The sequence below is a fragment of the Chelonoidis abingdonii genome, chromosome 6 (assembly GCF_003597395.2).
Source record: "Chelonoidis abingdonii isolate Lonesome George chromosome 6, CheloAbing_2.0, whole genome shotgun sequence".
Classification (NCBI taxonomy): domain Eukaryota; kingdom Metazoa; phylum Chordata; order Testudines; family Testudinidae; genus Chelonoidis; species Chelonoidis abingdonii.
The window spans coordinates 63,485,399-63,510,322 of NC_133774.1; the positions used below are offsets into that span (position 1 = coordinate 63,485,399).

At 40.3% G+C, this 24,924-nt stretch overlaps 2 protein-coding genes across 11 annotated transcripts in view; one reads left to right on the forward strand and one right to left on the reverse strand.

Moving 5' to 3' along the window:
• CAST (calpastatin) overlaps nt 1-7,516 on the forward strand; it is a 107,109-nt gene extending 99,593 nt beyond the window's left edge. For all 10 annotated transcript variants that reach the window (XM_032798680.2, XM_032798681.2, XM_032798684.2 and 7 more), the window contains 3 exons: nt 805-894; nt 2,161-2,232; nt 6,170-7,516. In XM_032798680.2, coding sequence (XP_032654571.1) covers nt 805-894; nt 2,161-2,211 — 141 coding nt within the window. In that variant the 3' untranslated portion in view covers nt 2,212-2,232; nt 6,170-7,516. The remainder of the gene's footprint in view (nt 1-804; nt 895-2,160; nt 2,233-6,169) is intronic.
• Nucleotides 7,517-13,131: 5,615 nt separating this feature from the next.
• ERAP1 (endoplasmic reticulum aminopeptidase 1) overlaps nt 13,132-24,924 on the reverse strand; it is a 38,869-nt gene continuing 27,076 nt past the window's right edge. The window contains 9 exon segments of the mRNA XM_075067120.1: nt 13,132-15,173; nt 16,650-16,731; nt 16,857-16,997; nt 17,912-18,073; nt 19,055-19,239; nt 21,164-21,320; nt 22,933-23,116; nt 23,635-23,714; nt 24,231-24,388. Coding sequence (XP_074923221.1) covers nt 15,030-15,173; nt 16,650-16,731; nt 16,857-16,997; nt 17,912-18,073; nt 19,055-19,239; nt 21,164-21,320; nt 22,933-23,116; nt 23,635-23,714; nt 24,231-24,388 — 1,293 coding nt within the window. The 3' untranslated portion in view covers nt 13,132-15,029.

Genomic DNA, 24,924 nt, shown 5'->3' on the forward strand with positions numbered 1-24,924 from the left:
CAGCGACAAAGTTTAAATACATCTCTTTTTCCAGTAATGGACTTTTCTCAGGACTCCCCAGCACTGATAGGAGAATGAACAACAAAATTCCCTTTGTTACATGAGTTCAACCATTGCTAAGTACAATAAAATAAAATATATTCCTGAATTATAAATACTGATTTATTAGTTCTCATTCACTGCTTGAGAATGCATCTTGTTCATCTCCTCCACATAAACTTATTTTTTTCTACTAGGACAAGAAGAGTGGTTGTTTGGGGCCATTCCTTGGACTTGTCCCAGATCTCTTAACAGTTGTTGACACTGATTTTGTGACTCCGTACCCTTACCCATTTAACCACTCTTTCTCACATTGTAACTGATTTAAGCATTAGCCTAATCCTAAAAAGGAACTCTTTGCCTTGAGTAATCAACAAAGCTAAATGAGAGTAACATTTCTTTATCAAGACCTTCTTCCTCAGCATGCCCACACAACATACACCATACATCTTCAGTAAGCCATCTAAAGATATGATGTCTAAATAAATGGTACAAATCCCACACAATATAGTTTTTCTGTCTGTGGAGTGAGGGACAGATTCTCAGTGCACCTGCTTTGTACTGAAGACGGAATCTGGCCACATAGCCAGTACAGTAGGCCAGCAGACAATCAGCTTCATCACCTCTGCCCTTTCTGCTGCCAGACAAGGGGGCTTCTCAGTGCTAGACAGGGATCTATCCCAAATATTCTCAACTCCATTTGATTCTGGAAGATGGTTACTCTTCTTTCTCTTTGTTTGAAAGTGAATTTGTTTCTGATGACAGGTGTCAGGATTAGAGGACAAAAGTGGAAAGGAAGCTGCCACCACAAAACCAGCCACAAAGGATGATGGAAAACCTGAAAATCCTAAAACGGTAGAACCAAGTCCTGCTATGGATAGGACTGGAATGTTGAACAATACGAGTGTGGAGATGGGCAGCTTGGATCTAGAACCATTTTATTTTGACATGAGAATTTGGGGAAAGTGTTCAAGTAATAGGTTCTGTTTGACCCACTTTTGTATGTATGCAAGGGAGTGGCACTTAACTATTTCAGGAGATGCTGTGGACCTGCTTTGGCTTAAAGAAGTGTCTGCTTCAAAAGAGGGTAAATCCCATGCAGCATACGAGGTAGATGTGGGCTCTGTGTATTCCTGTGTTCTTCAAGACACACAGACTCCACATTCTCACCTTCAGAACTTCTTGTCCACAGCCCTGTTCTTGTCTATCACTGCCCTCCTCACCCCATTCTCTTTGTCTACTTCTCTGACTTGTGATTCCACCCCTTCTTTCATCTCCTCTCTCTGGAGCAACCTTTCTCCTCTGCTGCCTCCAGTAACCTTATTCTCCCATGTCACGTCCCTCGTCTTCTCCTCTTTTGTCATACGTTTTACGTAATCATTAAATAAAAGAATCTATGCCTGTATATAAATACGTATGCAGAATGAATTTGATGGAGTGGGAAGATGTTAATTTTTTATGTAGTGCATGTCTATAGATGGTTATATACTTAATATGAGCAAAACAGGAGAAAGGATCCAAATGTTGCTTGGATTTTTAGCAACCCATAAAGGATCATAGAAACTGGAATTAGACATGGAAAAGACCTAGCCCATTTAATAATCTGATCCATCCATTTATTCCTTTGAGCCAGACTTATAACATCATGTATATCATATTTTTTCAGTGATTAATGGCATTTTTCTTTACCAGGAAATTTGGTTTCCAAGTCTTTTGTTTAACTATAGTTGAGTTGACTTGCAAATTTTAATTTAAAAGCGTTGCAGCAGGGAATTTTATAACGTTAAAAGTTGTCCGGCTGCCGATAGCTATAGCCTATAGCTATGGCCCAGTAGATGTGAAGATACTAGGGCGGGAGGAGATCAGCCACACCTGCCAAAATAAAATATGGGATAGGGAAAAATAAGGAGAAATGGACCCATGTGAAGTTACAAATACACTTGGCTGAATGATGGCCTTTTTTCCCCTCTCTGTTACTGCTGATGAGCGTGGCTCACAGATGCAGATCATTTTGATACTGTCATTATCACTTCTAATCTATAATTGTTATGTTATTTTGATTTCTAATCTGAAACAGTAAATTATAGCTCATCCATGCTTTGTTTTACTTTTACTTTTTAGGCAAAGGAGCAGTCCTTCAGTTCAAAACCCAAGAACCAAAAAACAAGTTAAAGTTTTATATTACAGTATTGGGTAAGATTTCTCTTTAATCCATCCTTTTAGTTTCCATAAAGACAATCTACATTAATGAACCATAATTACATTAATGAGATGAGACCATTTCACAAGGCCAACTGGAACCAAGTTGTAGTTCACTTTTAGACCAAATACGCAGGACTTCACTGTAGAGAATCCTAGTCAGAAAGGCCCTGCTATCTCCTCTAGCAAAGGCTCCTCTCACCTCCCACCAAACCAGAACAGAATTGCTTCCTGTAATTTTCAAGAGCTTTTGGATAATTTTAATTTTAAATATCTCAAGTGGTGCCACTGCTTCCTTTGTGAGACCATTTCACAGACCAATAACCCTCAGTTGTCAAAAAGTTATTCCTAATATTCTGTACAAACAGTCTGTCGTCTTCGAGTGCTGGTCCCTCAGTGTATTCCACCATGGGCATGCACGTGCTCCGTGCCGCCAGAGAAGTTTGAAAGCAGTGTCCGTTGGTCTACACATGCACACTTGCTCACCTCATGCCTCTGACTGAGGAGATAAAAGGTGGGGGGAGGGGTCAGAATGACCACCTCTCCAGTTCCTTCTCAGCACCACATGGGTCCAGATTGGAACCTCCAGTGTCCAAAGCTTCAGCTTTCTCCTTTTTCTGTGAACATATCTACGTCTATTTATCGGTAAATAGTTTAAGTGTTTATAGTTTTATCTGATAACCATAAGACACTAAAGCTAGTTAGCCACTCTGTCATGAGAAGCCCCACCCCTAGTTCTTCATTTGAGGTACTGGACTATGCCTAGGACACAGGGCTTCAAAATTTGTGCTTCCTGCTCATGATCCTTCTCGGTCAGTGACAACCACCAACACTGCTTGCACCCCTTCGGGGAAGCCCACAACGTGCTGCCAAGGTCCGCTATCTGGTATTAGTTCCCCAATCATACGCAGAAATGGCAGGAACTTCACTTCAGGAAGCACCTAATAAAAAGGCCATGAGGCTGCAATCGGACCCAGGCCAGGGAACCCTCTCACCCAACCCTGTACATCTGCCTGACTCGGCAAGGGGTGTGCCTTGTGCCACAAGATCCAACTCAGGAGCGAGGGAGTCAACCCCCACGTGTGCCTCGTTGGGGTCTTGTCGAGAGAGCAAGAAATGTTCTCACAGGCATGAATCTAAATCCTCCTTCAAATGCACTTTGAAGAAATCAGATTCAACCCTGCCTAAACTGAACAAGTCTCCGAGCTCAGCCCAAGAGAACTTAGTATGTCCTAATTCATAAGGGTATGACAAGACCGACCAAAAGTCTAGGGCTCTGTCAGCACTGAATCGTAACAAGGCAGCAGTGGTGCCTCCTGAATCACTCAAGCACAAACCCTAGGCTCTGTTGGCACCAATGAAGACCAGTCCCCAAGATCATCAGTTATCTGCGGTACAGACTTTGTCTACCATCGCTATGGCACAGACTGTCTCTGCTGTGACTCCTCTAGTTTAGGCAGACAGGACCCCTCATGCACTGGAAAGAGCTGAGACCTACACTCCTCCTGAGGACATCTTTGCTTTCCGAGGTCCAGTGTCTCCTGCTCCATTGGGTCACTCCCTCTCATCCATCCACACGTGTCGTAGCTTCCTACTCAGATTTGAACCTTAGCGTTCATAAATTGAGAAGCTAGCATGAACCCTCTAAGCTTAATTACTAGCTTAGATCTGATATCGCTGCCACCAGCCAAGGATTCCAGGGCTTTGCTCCCTCTGGTCTCCCAAAACCTTCTCTGGGGGACCCCAAGACTCAGAGGCCCTGAGTCTCACACCAAAGGGAAAACAACCTCCTCCCCTTGTCTCCTCTTTACCTCATCCCCGGCTCCCCCTCCCTGGGTTATCCTGGACGATACTGTACTTAAACTCCTTGACTTTCAAAACAGAGAGGACAATTCACCTTCCCCCCCCCCTTCTTCCCCTGAGGCTGCACAGATTCACCCTCCGTAAATCTAACACAAAGAGAATTTCCCTTCCCTTCGTTCCTTAGCCTACCCAGAGAAAACTCAAACAGGTCTTAAAAAGAAAGCTTTATATAAAAAGAAAGAAAAACACATAAACATAGTCTCTGTATCAGGTTGACAATACAGGGTCAATTGCTTAAAAGAAAAAATGAATAAACAACCTTATTCAAAAAAGAAATACAATTTAAACATTCCAGCAACTACACACCTGTAAATACAAAAACAATATAAAACCTATATTGTCTTATACCTGTACTTACAACTGGGAAACAGAAGATTAGAAGCTTGAAGATAGAAAGATCCCTCTCATAGCTGAGAGACAGACAAAAGACACACACACAAAGGGACACACATCCAAACATTCCCTCCCTGAGCTTTGAAAAATCCGGTTTCCTGATTGGCCCTCTGGTCAGGTGTTTGGTTCCCTTCGTTAACCCTTTACAGGTAAAAGAAACATTAACCCTTAGCTATCTGTTTATGACAACACGTGCTTTTGACTCCTCCTCTGATGCATCCTTTGGAATGGCAGTCCTGCGTTCAGCTCTGTCATCTGCATCTTTGCACTCTTCTCCTACTTGAGTACAGCTTGTCAATCACCCACAGCGGAATACACAGAGGGACCGGCACTTGCCGAAGAAGAGAGGGACACTTACCTTATAGTAACTGGAGGTGCTTTGATACGTGTATTGCCCATCTGTATTCCACTACCTGCCCTTCTTGCCATCTGCTTCAGATCACCTATTTGTTCACAGTGGAAAAGGAACTGGAGAGGCAATCCGTCTGCTCCCCTTTATCTCCATGGTCAAAGGCATAAGGTGAGTAAGGGTGTGTGTGCGGGCCAACAGACAGTGCTTTCAAAATTCTCTGGCTGTGGAGTGCATACCTACCTACAATGGAATACAGATAGTGATCACATCTTGAAGAACTTCCGGTTACTATAAGATAAGTAACTTCCTCTTATCTCTCTATTCCTAGATATCTTGTACAATGATACTTGATCTTGTTATTTACATCCTTAAAATATGCACAGGCAATTATATTGACTCTTAGGCCTAACATATAACTAATTAATGACTTTCAAATTCACGATCCATTTTGGTCAGTTTCATGGCCAGAGGGTTTTTTAATTAGTTGTTTTCAGATGTTTACATCTGAAATTTCATGGTGGTGAACCATGGGAACCTGACCCAAAAGGAGGTCATGGGTGAGGAGTTGCAGAGTTGTTGCAGGGGGTTGTGGGATTGCCACCCTCACTGATAGCTTCCTGCAGCTGGTGGAGGTACCTGGAGATGCGTCTGATCTCCCACTGAGAGCAGCCATGCAGGGGAAGAGGAAGTCCTATCCCTCCCCAGACCATCCAGAATTAGCAGCTGGAGCCTGGTAGGAGCCCCCCCGGCTGGAGTGCCCTCAGCCCTGCCCCTGCCATTCCCTTCCAATAGCTAGATATCATAAGGGAGATGTGCTTTCATGGTCCTTGGCATTTTTTTCAAGGCTGTGAATTTGCTAGGCCCTAGTTATAGGGTGTATATTTAGACCTTTTAATCTTTCCTTATAATACTGTCCTCAGAGCCTTTAATCATGTTTGTTGCTCTCTGAGTCCCCTCTAATGTGTTGATCTATGTGTCATTTGTGTCCCCAGAAGTAAACACAATTTTCTATATATAGACACAAGGTGAAATCCAACGTGAGGGAGATTATTATCTTCAGTGGAGCCAGGATTTCACTGATAGACAAGATTTATATCTTCTCTGTATGTGCGGCCCAATGGCACCTTTGTTTCTTTTTGCATTAGTACACTACAAATGATAATGCCTAAATCACTTCTGATATTATTTCTTCCTGGGATTCTCTCTCTGTGTTGTGTATTATTCTCCTCAGATAAAGTAGCTTATGTTTTTCAAGTTGAATTTCCTTTTACATGACAGACATTTCACTGAATTTCTTCTCTGGAACCTTTTTTTTTCTTCCAGGTGATCGGCACATAGTGTAAAAAGTCTTCATTCTGCTGGTGGACAGTTATTCCCAAAGAACAAAAGCTAATGCAAGAGCATGAGGTTATTCTGGGTGGTTTCTGTACAGTGGTGTTTGCTGGAGGTTTTTCATATCATTTTTCCAGGAATGAATTGGGGTGGGTTTTTTTCCTAACCATTCATGTTATTGTATTGATACATTTTGAAACTTTTTTTTGTAATTTCTTCAGTTCTGAGAGGGAAAGGGATGCTTTATATTTGTAAGAAGTCTATTTCATAAGAAGTTAATAGCAATTCCAAAAACAGCCTGCAAACTTTTGCACATAATCTTCACGTAGTGCCTGTAAATGTCAAGTAGAGTTCTCTAGGTATGAGCTAACATTTTTAACATTGCAAAGAATGCATTAAGCGTTCTAGGAATGTAATGAGTTTTGATTAACCTTGGCCTTTCTAGGCTGGCTGTATAAGGTATTTGGGTGAATTATTGGTGAGAAATCATAGGTCAATCACAGATATTTACAGGATAGCAAATTAATAGATGTATCATCTCATCATGGACTCCTAATAATAAAATGTCAAAAGTCTGGACAGTGCCTTTGTTACAGTGTAAAAAAGGAGTCTCCCCTCTCTCAAATTATGTCACCACAACTGTACTCTTACCCTCTTTGTGCCAGGAGTTTCCTGACTACAGATGCTAATGCGAGTCACCTGCATTCCTGGCTATATACTGCAAGAGAGGGAAAGGGGGCCCCTGAAACTTGGCAAGAGTCAAATGAATGGGAGCTCCAAGTCAAGAGAAAGGGTGGCACTTTGGCAGTAATACCAACTCTTTCCCTCTCCACCCTCTATTGAGACTGCCAAAATGGGTGCAGGAACAGAGCAGAAGTTAATGCTTATAAGGAATGGCATTAACTTCCATGAACTATATTCACACGGTCCCCAGGGAAACAGCTGGCAGAGAGCAGCCATTCCCTGGCAACCATGTTGCAATGCTGAAGATGAGGATATTCTGTGAGCTGTTATAGATGTGCTACTTTCCTCAGTTTCTGTGGGTTTCTCTTCTTTGTGCCTCACAGGAGAGGGAAGCATAGTGCTGTAAGTGCAAGATTCTGGTGTCCTTACTCACAATGAGTAACATTATAAATACTCTCATTGACTTCAAGGAACTACTCAGTGTGAGGTAATGGTAGATGAAATGTTTGCCAGGGTCTCAAAATCTGGTCCTATCTATCTCGTCTTCCAGACAACCATTTTCCAGAGAGCAAATATGGAGGTAAATAAGAATGATGACAACCTGACAGTCTGTATTGAGAGCCTGTGTCACACTAATAAAGTTTTTAGAATGCATTACTATGTGTGTCCTATTGTTTTTATCGTCCTGTTTCCAATTGTGTATTATTGAATGACTCACTAAAGACAACAGAAGTGTGTCCACTAGAAATCATTAAAAAGTAGGCTTTGGGGTATTAAAATTGAATGCAGTGCTTGTTGCAAAATCAGTAAAATGTCTGTCATCAGATCTTCATGAAAATCAAATATATTAACACCATAAACATAAAATCAATTCAGAGATCTAGCTACAATTTTTTTCCCTCATTTTGCTTTTAAATCTCTCCAGAAGAGAGTCAGGGCCAGCTTTTAAGTTGCAGAACTCCATTTTTGTGGGCACAACTCAGGTCATGTAAATGTTTAAATTTATGAACACAAATACTTTCACACACAAAACTGCACCCACGAAAATGAGGACCCAGTTGAGATTGTGCTGAAAATCTGCTAACTTTTCCCATTGCTTAACAGAAACACCCTGATGTTCTTAGGAGACTGAAGGTTCATTCTCTCTTTAGTTTCTTGTATACTACCCATCATCATGGTATCTGGGTATAAAAATATTTCTTTGAGGGGGAGTTTACAAAGATTGCATGTATGCATTGTTAATAGTTTTGTTTTGAGCTTTGTCTCCTGATGGTAAGTAGCTGATTGATTTTTACCTTATTAATAAATGAGAGAGAGAGACCAGGCTACTTCTATCAGGTAAATAGCATCAGAGTGAATAAAAATTAGTGATTTAAAAAAAAACACAACTTTTTTTATTAAATCAGATTTTTTTGATAAAATGCTTTTTCCTCAAAAAGCATTATCTAAAGATAGTTTTAATTAAGATACATTATAGTTCAAAGATATCTCATCATGGAATAGGGATTATAAATTCTAATTCTGTAGTATGAGACAATATAGTCATGTAATGGTTAAGAAAAGTGTTGTAAATGAGTTCCAATAGTTCATGGATTAGGGACCCAATCTCATGAGGTTCCAGGGGCTTCTGTATAGATTATTCAGGTTAATCTTTCTATCTACCCAATGGGACTCAGTGCTCACTCTAGAAGATATCATCAGAGATGCTTAGTTTTACAGTTCTCAAACTGTGGATTTGTGTCTCCAGAGATAACATGCTTGTTAACAGCAAAAATGTTTTTAAATAAATATTTAAAAATAATATATAGAGGTGAGAAATAACAGACCTCAACCTTATTGTCCCTCTGCAAATTTGTGTACAGAGTCAATCCATTACCTGTCTCTAAAAGTGCAAAATTTCAAAAAGTTCAATGAACAGAAGATTGCTGGGGGCGGAATAGATCTGGACAAGGAGAAGAAGTCTGGAGACACATGTGAGAAGGGAGGGACAGGCAGCAGAAACAAAAGTGAAACTGTTTGAGCAGCATAATCCAGAAGTCTTGAGGTCTTTCTGAGTGTAGCCTTCATTGATTTGAGGTCTACCATACCATTCTCTCGCTAGAAGGGAAAACCTATAATGGCAGCAGGCCGTAAAAGAGACCCAATTGGGAATATTTTAATGAAGTTTCTTTACCTGTGGGTAAGACAGGCATGCGTGCAAAATGCAAACAGTGCAACAAAGAAATGCAAGGCCTGGTTGCCCAAATGAAACAACATCATGAGAAGTGTTCCTCTCAGGAGGAAGCTGCATTGAAGATGATGAAAGGAACATGTCTGTACATGCACGATCTTCAGGTTGGTAAATGTTTTTATTTCATACATTAAGGATTGCCTATCTTCCTTCTGGACTATTCTTGAATTCTCATATTTGAGCAAAAAAATACACAGTAACTTCTCACTTAAAGTCATCCTTGTGAACAATGTTTCGTTGTTACATTGCTGAAAATAGACCATTTTGCCAAAAATAAAACCTTTTGCTGACTTGTTTTGAACAGCTGGTTTGGCACAGGAACTAGAAATGCTGCAGAAAAGACCTATGGTTAGGGATGTATGTACCTTTCACTGTCCATGTGAAAATTTATGCCAATTTGCCTCATTTATAAGCCATGGAGAATCACAATTTACATATGTACATATTTTGTTTGATACATACTCCCTAATTTTCTTTCCAATTAGCACTGCATATGTCCTCAGCTCTCTTTCCTTCAGAGGTTTCTGCAAAGTATGTATGACACACTCTCTCTCTCTCTCTCTCTCGGGCCCTATGGCAGCTTGCATCTCTGTGGTGAGTCATGCAAGGCTACACTTCTGCTGCTTCCAGGGTTGGATCAGAACTACCTAGTCTCCAACCAGGGACAGGCAGGTGATGGTCCACTTGCATGTAAAGAACTCCCTAAACTGGTGGAGGAAGTAGGGTGACCAGACAACAGCAGGTGTTAAAAGAGTAGAAAAGCAACAACCCTCGCTACTTATCTGCAGCAATGGAAGAAATTTGTCCACTGCTGCGGTCATCGCTACCTCAGACCTGAATTGGGTCTCGTTTCCCTCATCCTAGATGGATGGATGATCTCTGGGTTATCTGTCCGTTTGGGCAAGGTGCACCTGCCCACCATTTCAGCCTTTCTTCCCCCAATTGAGGTTTTCTCCATTTTTGCTCACACAGTATTGTCCAGATTTATTAAGGATCTGGGTAATCTCTTCCTCCACATCAGACACCCCACCCAGCCTTGGAACCTCAACTTGGTTCTCGGCTACCTCACAAAAAACTCCACTGGAACTGTAGACAAGTGGACTCGCCCCTGCAGCGCCTCCTGCTGGTCTCTCAGGGAATTAGCTCGTTCCAGCTCTGGAGCACCCTCTGCAGGCCAGTGATCTGTCTGTCCTCTGGCCCCCTTGTCCCTCCCTGGACCTGGTGCCTTTTTATATGGGATGCTGCCCCCTGGCAGTAACCCCCTTAGTCTTAGGGTCTCCCCTCCCCAGAGAAACCCCCACCCTCTTTACCCACCTTGCCTCAGTATACGGCTACTGCCAGTTATTATCTAGCCTCCATGCCCTGGGGCAGACTGCCACTCATCACTGGCAAGGTTGAGTTTGGACCTGCTGCCTTGGCCTACCCCTGGGCTGCCCCCTGCAACCTCCAGTACCTTTTAGCCCAAAGCTAGGCTGCAGCCTAGGGCTTTCCAAGCTAGAGCTCCTCTGCCTTTCCCCAGCCCTGCTTCACTTAGGTACCCTGTGTCCAGCTCCCTGCAGCCAACCCCATCTCACTCTACAGCTAGAGAGAGACTATTTGCTCCTGCCGTCCCTGGGCCTTCTTATAAGGACCTGTTGCTCAGTTTGGAGCGTGGCCCCAGCTGCAGCCACTTCCCCCAATGAGCCAGGGTTTTACCTTGCCCTCTGCAGGGCTTTTCCAACCCCTTCCAGGCTGGAGTGGGTGGTCACCCTACTACAGAACCAATGGTGACCTGCTTCCTACTTAAATTATCTATGAAGATGGCCTTGTTCGTTGCCATCACATCTGACCTTAGGGTCAGAGAAATAGGAGCCTTAATGGCAGATCCTGCCCCTTTATGATGATCTTCAACTGTTAAGTTTTCTTTACATCCACAGCCTAGGTTCCTACCAAAGATTACATTGACTAAGATGAAAATCCAATCTACCAGTATTTTTTTTCCAAAACCTCATAGTTCAACAGGAAGTTAGAGGAGCCTTGGGTTTCTACCAGGATAGGACCAAGCAATTAAGAGATCGCCTAGACTCTTCATATCTTTGCAGATACATCTAAGGGGCTCCTATCTCTGCTCAAAGGCTTTCAAAATGGGTATCAGGTTTTATAATCTCTCTCTTATGAGTCTGCAGGTGCTCAGCCCTCCCGCAGGGCATATTCAACCAGATGCCAGGCAACAACTACAGCATGTCTGAAGAATGTTGCAGCATCTGAGATATGTAGAGCAGCTACTTGGATTTCTGTCCCTTTGTTTTCAAAGAATTATGCCCTGCTGCATGCCATCAGGTCCAATATCACTCTTGGCTCTGCAGTACTGTCTTTAGTGCTGGACCCCCGTCTCCTTACAGGACTATTGCTCTGAAGTAGAGGATACTAAGGGTTCCTGCTCCTTAGAAGGATACTACTGATGTAGAGCATCCCTAGGGACACTACTCAAAGATGGAAATGTCACCTGTGCAGGAAGTGTGGATCTTTGAGATGTGCCCCCACCCCGTTTTGATGCTCCATTATCTTAGTGGGGAGGAGTATCAGCATATGGATTCTAAATGCATGGGAATTCCAAAACAGCAGAAGTCTATCACTTCTGCAACAGTGCCCCCCCACTTCCTCTGGCAGACAGAAGTGGGTACAGAAGCAGAGTAGACTTAAGTGCTATATTTCCATGAATTAGATCTGCTTGGTTTCCTGGGAAAGAGGTGACCTAGAGCAGCTGCTCCCTGGGTACTAACACTCCAGAGTTAAACACAAGGTTGTCCTTGGGTGCTGTTGTCGGTGGTACATCCTCCAGCTTCCATGAGCTTGTTTATTAATTGCTTCTCACAGGATAGGAGCAGAGGGCTCCAAGTAGCTAGTTTTTCAGATGGCCCGTTATCAAGATGTAATATGAAGGCCAATCAGAATTTTTGCTGACAACATGTAAAATGTATACTACACTGTAGTGAGTGGCAGTACCACCTCAAATAAACTCTTTAGTATGTCTTATTACGTTCCTATTATTGGGTCTGAATCTTTGTTTCCAGTGATAGGTTACCTGTAGCATCGTCAGAAGACAAAGTGTATTTTATAAAAAAAATTAATAAATGAACTTCAAAAAATGAATTCAATAAATGCAGTCATCAGGTAGTCAAAACAAATTTATTAATACTCTTGAGTATAAAACCAATCCAAAGATCTAGCTAAGTTTTTTTTTCTGTTTTTCTTTAAGCTGACTACAAAACATGGCCATACTGAAACAAATTAAGTCACTGAGCACTATTTTTGGGACTACAGTTTAAATCACTTAAAAATTAAGGACTAGATCCTGCAAATGGATCCACTTGGACTCATCCCAGGGCCCACCTTCAGCCCCACTTAAGTCAAGGGGTTTCAGGCAAGTGCAGAGGTGCAGCTGTTGAAATCAACTTGCAGGATCCAGCCCAGAAGGACCTAGACTGTGAGTACAAATAACTGCAGATGCAAAACTGCACTGACAAAAACTGGGATTCAGTTAAGGCTTTGAAAATTTGGTGCTTTAACTTTTTTTCAAACGATTAACAATCATTCTGACAAATTTAGAAGACTGAAGATTCACTCAAATTTTTCTAAATACTAAGAACCTGAGTATTTAGTAAAATGGTGTTTTGAGATGGATTTTTCACAACTGCTTTTGTTTGTTTCCCAGAAGGTGACCAGCTGCATGGATCCTAAAGTGTGTTTTATTAGCTTGTAAAGTAAAATTCAGCATCTGTTACATTGGTCATGCTAGTTCTAGCGAATAAATAGTACACAGCAGCTAATCCATACAGACTTTTAGCCATGTGTACCATTTCTCAGAGTGTTGGAGGATCTTGACTGCATTGTACATTCTAATGTTCAAAGATAAAATTGATTAAATTTATGTTGGTCACATGCAACAGTCAGAACTAACACTTTTTAAATGAGTGATGGTTAATATGCCCTAAGGTGTCAGAGTCTTTGCATCCCTGTTAATTTTCTTTTTGGGGTCAATTACTCTGAGAATAACAAAAACAATCTTTTTCTATTTATTTTTAGTTCAGAATTTCAAACCACATCTCTCCTTGCCATGGAGAGGGAGGGAGAGAGAGAACATCAGTTTAAAATGTTTACAAATGCAAAACTGCAAGAGATGCAAAATTCAGTTGACATATGCAGATTTGTGTTTTAAACAGCTTGTCAAACACATTTCTTGGCATGGTTATAAAATCAATGTTATAAATATTTGCTGCAATAATTCTGTGGGTGTCTGTTCTACTCTGGTGCACATTCAGAATTCCCTTTAGTATGAATTTAGTAACAGTGACCAGTGGTGAGGGTATTTCTTAACAGTTACTGAAGGACATCATAATCAGCAAGAAAGCAGCCTTTCCTTCAGTGTTCCACGAACACTTTCACTTCCATCTGAAGAGTACAAAGCCCTTTACAAACATTAATTAAATAAGCATTACCACTTTAGTGAAGTAGGGAAGTTTTACAGATAGGATAAGAAAGCCCTGACCAAGGATTGCCAGCAACCTAGAAATCACACTTCTGTCTGAGGTTTCTGATATTTCCCATTCTACCTTATTACAACTGACAGATCTGAGGAAAAACCAATCTGTTTTCACTTTAAGATTATGCATTTGACAATATTTTGTGTACAGTCAGTTTCTCCATTTTCCATTTTACTGTAAGATGACCATCTTTCTTCTTTGTCTTAGGTTTGTAATAGGCCCAATTATAATAAAAACGAGTAATATTTAGTAATCACTTTTTAAACAGGTTAATCTTCTGAAAAGGACATTTATTTTTTACAAGTGCACTTTCATTAGTTGGAAGAGCTAATTAACAGCAAATACTGAAATCACCCTGACCCTATCAAAAAGTTACTTATTATACTGATCTAAAATATTAAATATCTTGATCCTGTTGAACTTTCAGATTCAGATCACATTCTATTATTACTCTCATGTAATTCTATATTAAAAAGGAGTATAACACTTAATATAAAAGTAAGCGAGTAATTCACTTTCCACAGCCAAATAGGGCATAATAAAAAATGCTCTCATAAAGCAATAGCCCTATAATTATAAAAAGAGGAGGTATGGGGAAAATAAGTTAGTTATTCAACTGCACTTCTTATCACTTCTACTTTTGAAGTGTATTAATCCTAATTATAATTGCAAACTTATTTTTCCCATACCTCCTCTTTGTATAATTATAGGGCTATTGCTTCATGAGAGCATTTTTTATTATGCCCTATTTGGCTGTACACCTTGATACAGGAAAGGATTAAATTCCTCATGGAATTATTATTTTATTTTGAAGGACTGACTGCAGATTCACAAAATACAGATAAAAAGCAGGTGCTAAGACATCATCTCACCTTCATAATTTCAATACATCTCCATGTTAAACTAGCATACCTATAAACATTCCAGTGCTGGGCTACCCTGAGCAGAAATTGCTAGCTGTACCTAGTGTTTAGCAAGGGGATATAAACTTCTATGTCATCTCATATGTGGAGTGTTCCATTTATAGTTCAGTTGTGCACTCATCCATTTTCTGTAATTTCACAAATTAGTTTTTCCTCAAAATAGAGTAGTAAATCCATTTTTTAGAATTCAAGTATTCCAATTTTAGAATTCAAAATCCCCAGTTTACACAGGCCATGGTGAGCAATTTTTATTGCTCAACAGTTGTGGATGATGGTTTCTTATTGGATAGAAGGTGTGCATATAGAGCCATATCTTGCTCCTATTGAAATCAACAGTCAAACTCATACAAAGGAACAGAATGGGGCCCATATCATCAACTCTTTAAGTAAATCTCCTCACCCCAAAACAACAAAAAAGCTTTAGATTTTTTGAAATTTTCACTGTTTTGTAATTTAAATTCAAATATTCAAAGCCAGATGCAATAAATCCTTCACATGTTATTCTGTAACCATATTTTGATTTTTTCAAAGTTTATGTCCATCCATCGTATATTTTCTTCAATAGTTTCTACAGCTTGTTGGACACAGCGGAGCTGTGAACTTTTTTCATCCACAGAATTGAAGAATTCTTTCACCTATCAGAAAAAATTAGAATAAACAGTTGATGCATGATTAAGAGGCAGTGAAGTCTAGTAACTAGTGCACAAATATAATGGCAAAAAACTCCAGGTTTCCAGTGTGACCTATGGTAAGTCTCTTAACTGCTGTGGCTGTCTACATGACAGCAGTTTTCTAAAAAACTTCACACCATTGGTAAAACCAGAGCTCTGCCACACTGAGGCACCTAGTGCTGACAAGGCAGCTAAAACAACAGCAACCATTTTTTAATATCTCAGTTAAACCAGCTCAGAGCAGCGGGAACAGTGAATCATTTTTAGAAACTTTTTTAACCCCAACCTACAGCAAAGTCAACAGGAGGCTGAGGGCTCACCATGGAAACTCCCATGGTAGCTCTCAGCCGTGGTATTCCCCACATCACACCCCCATTGCAGTGAGGGAGCCCTCTTGTCAGACCTTCCTCAGCCAACAATTACTTCCCAGCTAGTGTTTTTAAGAGAGAGTCCCAACCATGGAGGGGAAAGATAGTTTGTGGTACAAGTTAGTGTTAATGACAGGCAAATGCTACCAGAGGTCACTATAAAACTTTCCCTGTTATTGAGATGTGAGAAGTCATGCTTTGCAGAGTTACTGGGGGACAAGAAGTCATTTTGTCATTTATTGAATATATTCATGTTTGTTTGAAAACATGACCTCTGCTTGATCCTACAGTAAAATCAGATTGAAGGCCATGTGTCTGCTGCTGCAAGCAAGACCTAAATTCTGCAGCAAGTTCCTTGGATTCTGTACAGCTTAGTGGGGAAGCTCCATTTAGATTTAAAGCGGAGGCTTTCAATGAAGATTACAACTAACGATATAATCAATATAGTAACAGTGCCCACATTTTGCACCAGGCCTCAGGTTTTCATCTGAAAAGTGGGAATAGAACTTCCCAACCTCACAGGAATGTTGTGAAGATATTGTACATATTAATGCTTGTGAGGTACTGAGATACTACGATGAGCACCATAGCAGAGTGTATAAATAAAATTGGCCAGGCTAAACTTGCCAGAAGTGTACGGAAATGACAAGCCTTCCTATTGCAACTTTTCAAATGAAAATCTGAGGCCCAGAGGCATTAAGGAGACACAAGAACTCTCTGTCAGAGCAGGCAACAGACACCTGATGCTCACCCAGTATTAACCACACGGCCCTTCTTTCCCTTGCTCTTGGCACATACTGCTATGCTCAGGGTCCTCAAACCCACAGCTTGTATAGCATTTGTATAGCTTCAGGGGAGCTACAGTACTACTTCAATGTTTACTAACTTCCAATATTTACATGATCCTGAGGCTTAATCCCAGGTTATGCCTATCATCTTCATAAAACCATTTCTGCACATAAAACACACTCTGACGTTTCCAAAGGAGTCTAAGGAAGTTAGTCATCCAGCTCCCTTAGGCAGCGCTGGAAACCTCAGTCAGAATGCAAGATCTAACAGTAAGACACTTTACCTCTGCAAGCCGTTCCCTCGTAGAATATTGATTTGTCACTCCGATTACCATGTGGGCTAAAGAAGCTGAGCCAAGTTCAAACCTAGCAAAAAAGCCAAAAACCAATTACCAAAGATTTATGAAATGGATGATTTAATTTAAAACAGAGACATAGGTGTCAAATATAGCTCGCATAAAGGTCTGAGGAAAACAATCTGTGCAACTTACTTTTGTACGAGTTTATTCCAGTTTTCCTTCAAAAATTTCCATGCTAGATGATAGCCAGATGGGTTTTTAGCAACAAACACGATGATATATGGAAGATCCTGGGTTTTTACTACATCACCAAGCAAACTTTGATCCATTATCCTAAAAAACCCCAATGAGGATGGAAATGGAAAAGGTAACTAGACTGTTAGACAGAGATGACGGATGGGTTACATTGTTAAAATTGCACTTCTCAACACCTTGGCTAATCGCTATAACTGTCTTACTTTCAATTTTACTTTTTTAAGATAAAATTTGCTTTAGCAAAAGACTTCTGAGCCACTTGCATCACCCTAGTCCCATGAAGTTCATGAAAGTTATTAAGATTATCTCCATATCAGGAAACCTAGAATAAAATCAACATAATGCTTTGAACTTTAACAGCACCTTTCATCCCAGGATCTCAACATTAATATAAACCTTAGTTGTCCTGAGAGAGAGAAAAGTATCATCCCCTTTTTCCAGATAGGGAAGCTGAGGCATTCATAAAAAAAATCGAGTGCCTCCTGGTAGCATCAATGCACAATTAAATGACTTGCTCAGCTTCACAATGCATATCAGTGACAGAAATGGTATCAGTAACATTTCTAAATGTTCCTTTCCTCCCATGATGCTAAAACAAGAGAGGGCATGGAGCTGTGGCTGGAGCTTTCTCAAAACACTGAGGGATAATGTTTTTAAGAGTCAAGCCCCCTTGCATGCGTAAGATATATATATATATAGGCACACTGCAATTACAGTAACTTTACATGCAAAAGGTAATCAAGTGCCTAAATAGTCACTTGTTTCTGCCTTTCTCCAATTGACAGCTGAAAATGCAAACGTGTGTATGCACCAGCCTCTGGTGTCAACTTTTAAATTGCAACTTCCCCTTCTTTTATAAGGCATTTTATAATACCGTACATTGAAGATGCTAGAAAAGTGCTCATTGCTGTAGTTGACATTTCAGCCAAGTTTGGTTCCTCCCTCTCCACTGCCATACAAACACTGCCTTCATAAAACAGTAGATTACTCACCACTGAAGTTTGTCTTTATTTCTGCTAATACTGAGAGCAACTTCAATCTCATTTCTCTCAGTGTTGAACCAAGGCAGCCTGTATTTACTAAAAAGGAAGTCCCAACCTTCAATTGTCTGGGCTCCAACAGCATATACTGCAGTTTTAACATCATTGGGCAAACTGCAATAAATTGGACACCAAGTTACACTGCTTCATATTTCCATTATGATTGATACTTCCATTCTGATTCACCACCCCATTACCCCAGTTTTACACAAGGAATCATTCTGGTGTAACAAAAGGGTGAATTGGGCCTTTAATTTTGATCTGTCTGTCCCTATTAGGGATTCCTAAGTGTTGCCAGAGGAGGAGTTTGCCTTCAGTCTAAAAGTATCCTGGTATTTACTGTTAGTGAGACTCAGTAGGCAGCACACGCTACTTTGAACTTAGAAGACCTGGATTCAAGCCTCATTCCAGAGCAGATCCTGTTTTGCCAAGGAAGAGTTTTATTAAGAGATATTAGTCATTCAGAGATGTTTAAATAGTAGTCTTGTTACCTTTGTAAGAGTTACAGATCCTATATCACTTTTTTAAAGAGGTGTCCTGGTCAACAAGCTCTCCCCCAAAGATGACTGGCAAAAGTTTTTTTTAAAAAATTGGGCTTGTTTCATTACTTGGGTGTTTTTCACATTGGAAATATCAGGAATTCTGGTTTTGCTAAATGGTATCTCAGGATGTTTACTGTGAACTCAGACTCATTAAATTAGGGGGTGGAGAAACTGAATCTTTAACAAAGATGGCCTGTATCCAAAATGTTACTGAGTAGCAAGTGATCTGAAAGTAAATAGTATAAAATAAAACCCTTCAGACCTTCTTTCTCCATCATAAAAAAGCACAACAAAGGGGCACAACTTTAATTTCCATTTTTCCTTTCACCTTTAGTAAATCAAGTTCCAAAATACAAGGTTGTGTATGAGCTATCAATGAGTACACAATAGCTGTCAAGTCCAGAGGGAACTGGGATACTGTGAGATGAGAAAGTTTCTGAAAGGGCTGGAGTATAGGCAGCTGCTTTATTACTAGATCAATTCACCAAACTAAATCAAAAGGAAAAACATTAATTCATCCTTCACCTCTACTGATTTTACTATGAAAACAGACCGTAAAGTTCCATTGGATTCCTTCCATTTCATAAAATATTCTTCTGCTTTGTCTACACACGGTTGGTATTTGCGCGCACACGCAAACAGGAGTAGGGAACTGCGAAGCATTCTCTCGGACACTGAGCCCTCATCATTCCAGGACTGTTTGTCAATTAGGTCTTTAAACAGATTGACTATGTACCCCTAAAACAATTTAATAATAAAAAGATTATATTTAACACACTTAAGTATAAATACTGCCTCTTCAAATGCATTACTTCTGCTGTTGTTGGCACTGGTAATTTAAATCAACTTCTAAACCACTCATCTTTGGTTAAATCCTCCAATAAATCTTCAAACCCGTCACATTTTAAATATTTTCATTTAACAAATTTTACGAACATTTAGCAAAAATTAACTTATTAGCTGCTCACGTCTTTTTCTGAAAATCAGGTTTTTGTGCCATACCAACCATCAGTTATTTTAATGCATCAGTTTTAAATACCGTATAATGGGATGACCACTAGTTTCAGTGTTGAACCACTTTACCAACTATTACCATGATCCTACAAACAGACCGATGTGGACAGACCCCTGTGCAGCCACCATTTAATTGTCCCCTCTCTGTACATGCAGACTGACAGCCCCCCAATACAAAAACAGCCCAAATATAGTGGGCATCTCCATGGATGTAAAGATTCATCCATGTGAATCTGATTACAGGACTGGGGCCTACACTCCATGGGACCTAGTGCATTCAACTCCGTGCTCTGTGTAAAATTAGTGGGCCAAATCCATCCTTGGTGTAATTCCAGTGCAGCCAGTGCTATTCCAGGGGTGAATTTGGTTCAGTAAAGTTAACTCGGCAAATTCTGGAACAAGTGAATTAGAAAGAAATCACATCTTTCCTAAATAATATAAATCATCATTGCTAGAGCATCACCTTTTAATGTATAATTATAATACCAAACAATAGTTCAAGCTATTGCATCTCAACATTCTGCAAGGAATTGCTCTGAACCCTCTACCTATCTCATTTTCTCCAGAACTATACTTAGAGAAAAGAATAAGATTTTTAACACCCCCATTTTTTGTAAACACACATTTCTTGATTATTTTACAATCTCCTTATTTCACAGCCTTGCCTTCCTGGCTGAGTTGAGAGCAGGGTCTGGAAGTACTAATCTGACAACAAACAGAGCACAGTAGCCCGACAGACAGAACAGTCTTGTAGTTAAGGATAGGACTCTACAGATCTAGACTCTGCCTGTGTCTCAGTTCCCCATCTGTAAAATGGGGATAACACTTTCCTACTGGGGTGCTGTGAGGATAGAGGCATTAAAGTTTGTGAAGGGCTCAGATACTGCTGTGTTGGGGCTATAATAGTCTTTAGATACATAGCAGAGGCAGCAGTCTTGGTAGGATACCTGTGGTCACGAGGAGGACCATTGCACTTGGACTGATTGTGTATTTGCCTACCAGCTACATACCACATACAGAGAAAAGCGGACTGAACAATGGCTGCTCCAAAAGAGATAAAACTGCCAGGACCTTGCTACATCTCTGGCAGCTGCAGGCTTTTCTGAACTGCCAGGATACTGGAACAATAGAAAAACATTTAGCCATCAGGGAAAGGAATTCACTCCTGGCAGCAGTCCCACCCCAGGGATTCTCAGGCTGGCAGTCAAAGGCTCATCTTCTCTTTCCCACCTTTTTGTCTATCTGCAGTTGACATTTCATCTTGTCAAGTGCCTGCTCCCTCTGTTCTCCCTTATTGCCCCTGGAAAAATAAGTCCTTCCTCCTCCTGTGAGAGGGAGAAAGCAGTGAGGACTGATAGGGCTCCCAGCATAACCTCTGGTAGAACACTGCTGCTGGGTCACAGTTCTACATATCACCATGATGGCAATTTCCCCACCTATCCCTGCCTTCAGCCAGGAAATGAATACAGAACCAGAGGCTATAAAGGAAAAAATATGACTGAAAAATAAAGAGTTTAAATTTGGGTTTAAAATAAAATAATAACACTCCACTCTACAGCTTGCTATCAATAACTGTATTTTTAAAGGTGTGCTTACAAGGTATGTCACTATTTTAGTGGTAGCCAGTTTTACATGCTTTCCGTCTTACCTTTAACTGATTTTCTACATCATCCATGTCCCTTTTCTCCATGAGCTTGTACATAGGAATCAGCTCATTCATACCTTGGAATACAGGCATAATTTGGGATTCATGTTTCAAATACAAAGATAAATCAAGAGCTTTAGAAATTGATAGTTTTCCAATACTGAGAGAGAGAGAGAGAGAGGGAGAGAGAGAACATTATAAATAAAATTAAATGAGCTAACTTTTACTTAATTCCTTTAGAATCCTGAAGTTATCACCACACAAATGGAAAAGCCTAGAAACAAACTCCTGAAAGACAAATGTGGCTGACAAACTACATAAGACATGAAACCTTCTGGTATCTGATATAGCAGGAGGTGAAGATTAACATGAATTAATGGGTTATAATGGAAGGGACTAAAATCAGTCCCCGATCTAGCTGGAAACCTGGGAGAGTTGGCAGGTGTTTGTGTTTTTTGTTTGTTTGTCTGTTTTGCAGTGGTGATGGTGGTAGTATGATTGCAGTCCCCTGGACGACAGTACTGCATGAACTAGATGGGAGGAGTGTTTTCCACCACACACCCACTTTCTTCCCAATAATCAGCAGCAATGAGAAAAGGGGATATGGCTTATCCAATTCCACCTTCTCCCTCCCCATATTCAAGCATGGGGTGTGTGTGTCGGGGAGAAGCTGTTTAGCTGTGCTACAGAACAGGATGTGAGCCTGGAAGTGCTACTGAACTTTAGTGTTGCAGGAGTGCATTCCCAGTGAAAACTCCCCTTTCATAAGCTTCTATGAGAGAGAAATTTAGTAGGCCCCAACTCTGGGTGTTGCCTAAATGTATCCGAAACAAGGGAAGGACTATAAAAGCATCCTCATGTGCTCAAAAGTGGGGCTATGGTGAGCTCATAGGTACGGGCTGGAGACATATCCTCTGCCTGGAAAGGCTTGCAACCTCTTTAGAAAATGATGTAACTGTGAAAAGGGGTAAAAAAAGATACATGTTCATGTATCTATGTACTGTTGTATATTAGTGCATGGTTAGCATCAGTAGAAAGCCCCTTGCATGGGTACAATTCTGTACAATTCTGCTGCTGCCTGGAACAGCTCTTTCAGGTCACTAAGTGTGGGGGGTGTTTGTGTTCTCAGACTTTCTACAGTTTGTTGAGGTTACTGTCAAGTGTGAATTGAGGTAAAGTAGCATGTCATTAAAGGCAGCTTAGTTATCACATTTTAGAGAAATATTTGGAGCTTCCAAAAGAGGGTAAAGACTCAGCCTATAAAAGCTCTTGAAATCCTTGCATGGTCATGCCAAACACTTGACCTGCAACAGGAAATGGTTCAGTATCTAAGGTAGTGGTCGCACACAGGCCCCTCCAAACTGTAAAGTGAACTTAAGTGATGGGGTTGTGAAAAGTGAACCACTGCCCATAAGGGACTGATTTAAGACACCAAATCTTAGGTTTAATTGAAAACCTTATTCTAATCCTAATTTTCAAAAGGCAGCAGATCAGTGCTGCTGGGAGCCACTGATTTACACAGTATCACAGACAGTTTTTTGATTACAATGGTTATGTTCTCAGGGTCAGTGTATGTTCTCAGTTACATGACTCCCCTGAAGTCAATGGAGACATTCCAGATTTGCATTACTGTAAACAAGATCAGAATCTGACCCCATCTCTGTTTAAAGGATTTAATAACAAATTATACAAGAGTCAATGTTTTCTCCTTTAGTGATACACAATATGAATTGTCTCATTTGTCTTTTTAAGACTCATACAGTGTGCCTTACCTCACAAGCTGGAATACATTGTTAATGAGACTTGCTCTATCATTGCTGCTAATTGCTGTATGGTTTTCTTTTAAAAGGCTAATCAGAGCATCCCATCCATCATCTTCATAGTGCACAATGTAATAACCATTCATTCCCAGATTGAATTTTATCCATTCTACCTCTTCTGGGAGGATGAGGACATCTGCAAACAAAATAAATTATAACTCCATTCTCTCTTTATTGATTCAAAACACTATTTGACAAGACGACCATGTAATGGATGAAGAGCTCAGCACTTGCCATTTCATACATTACATTTGGACAAAAAATAACCCTCATACAATAGCTAATGCTGGTCTTGGTCTCTTTTTCAGTAAAGGAAGAGATGCTATAGTTTCTGAATACGTTAAGAGATACAGCTCAGTAAGATTGTTATAGGAGTCTGTCAACATTTTCACTACAAAACCCAATTTTTCCAGCAGGTTATATCTAATTCAGCTGTTTTACATCTCATCTGCCAAAAGCTGGCATTCTCTTGTCCTCATGAACCATTCTTTTTTAAAAGCAATATTGAAATTAGATCTGTGATAACAAAAATAAAATGCAGACTGCCAGTTTCATCCCCCCGCCCCCTCAAATAGCTGTAGAGTTAAAATGGTTAAACTTTGCAAGCACTGTAATTAATCCTTCAAATAGACTGATCACTTTAAAGGAAGTTACCTGTTTTAGTTGTCAGCAAAAATCTTTGTACTGTGTCAGATTTACTAGTAATGTACGTTAATGGAACATGCCACAAGTACCTATTGCAAAGTAAAAATGATTATTTTAGTGACAGAATATTTAATGGCAATAGCTACTCTAGAGAAGGTTGGACCTATGTTTGAGTAGTGAGCTACACTGTTATGTTGGGGACAAAGATTCAGATGTGACTGACTCTGAAACATTTCTTGGGAGTATGTGGAGATGAGATTCATGGTGTAGGGAGACTTACGCAGACTTCATTACTCTCATAGCTGAGACAAAATGTGGCCCTCCTCTTGCTACAATATCCTACCTCAATCTCAACTTACAAGAAGATTACCCTAGAAAGCCCAAATATAAGACACTTTTATTTCTATGGATTTATTATAATGGACCTCAGTTATAGCTTCTTAACACTATACCAGTTTTCAAATAAGCAATGCTAAATTGTAATTTTTGTTCCTTTAAGAACAGCAATAGCAGTTACTGTTATGCAGAATAGATTGTCACTAGTGGATTTTCCAGTTTGCCTAGAGTATGACGGAAAGTATCATTTGCTCATTTTCTATTATTACCCGGTTGATGGAGAAGAATCTGATCCCTTCATATAGTGCTCTTGATGCAGATGGACAGTCTTTCCTTTTACTGTGACAGTTACTAGTGGAAAACCCTTTTGTAATGTCCAAGTGTTCATCATTGTTGTCACATCAAGAATCTCTCTCCTGGTCCAGTGCTGATTTATATGGGGAAAAACAAAATACATAAGAACAGAGTGAAGATGAAATATAGTGGAAAGGAAGCAGAGATGAGTGAGTGGCAACCTCATAAGAGGTACCAACTGTTGATGATCGAAAAAACAAGTTTACAGGACTTACACAGTGAAGTTTGGATTGGGGCCTGGGATATCATTGTGACTCTTTCACCTTATGGTGGACAGAATAACCTTTAAATGCTTATATGGCTGTTACTGCTATTAATCATAAGTGCACAATCAGTATTGGGCTCTTTAGGGGTTAGATTTTTGTTCCATCTCAGGATTTGTTCAAGCAAGCATGTATTCAACAGGTAAAACTCAAGGAAAATTTTTAACAGTAATATAAAGTCCAGGCTTCCAGCAGTATCCAATAAACATATTTTCACAAGTAGTGTTCTTCTTCGAGTGATTGCTCATATCCATTCCAGTTAGGTGTGTGCGCGCCGCGTGCACGTTCGTCGGAAGACTTTTACCCTAGCAACACTCGGTGGGTCGGCAGGGCACCCCCTGTAGTG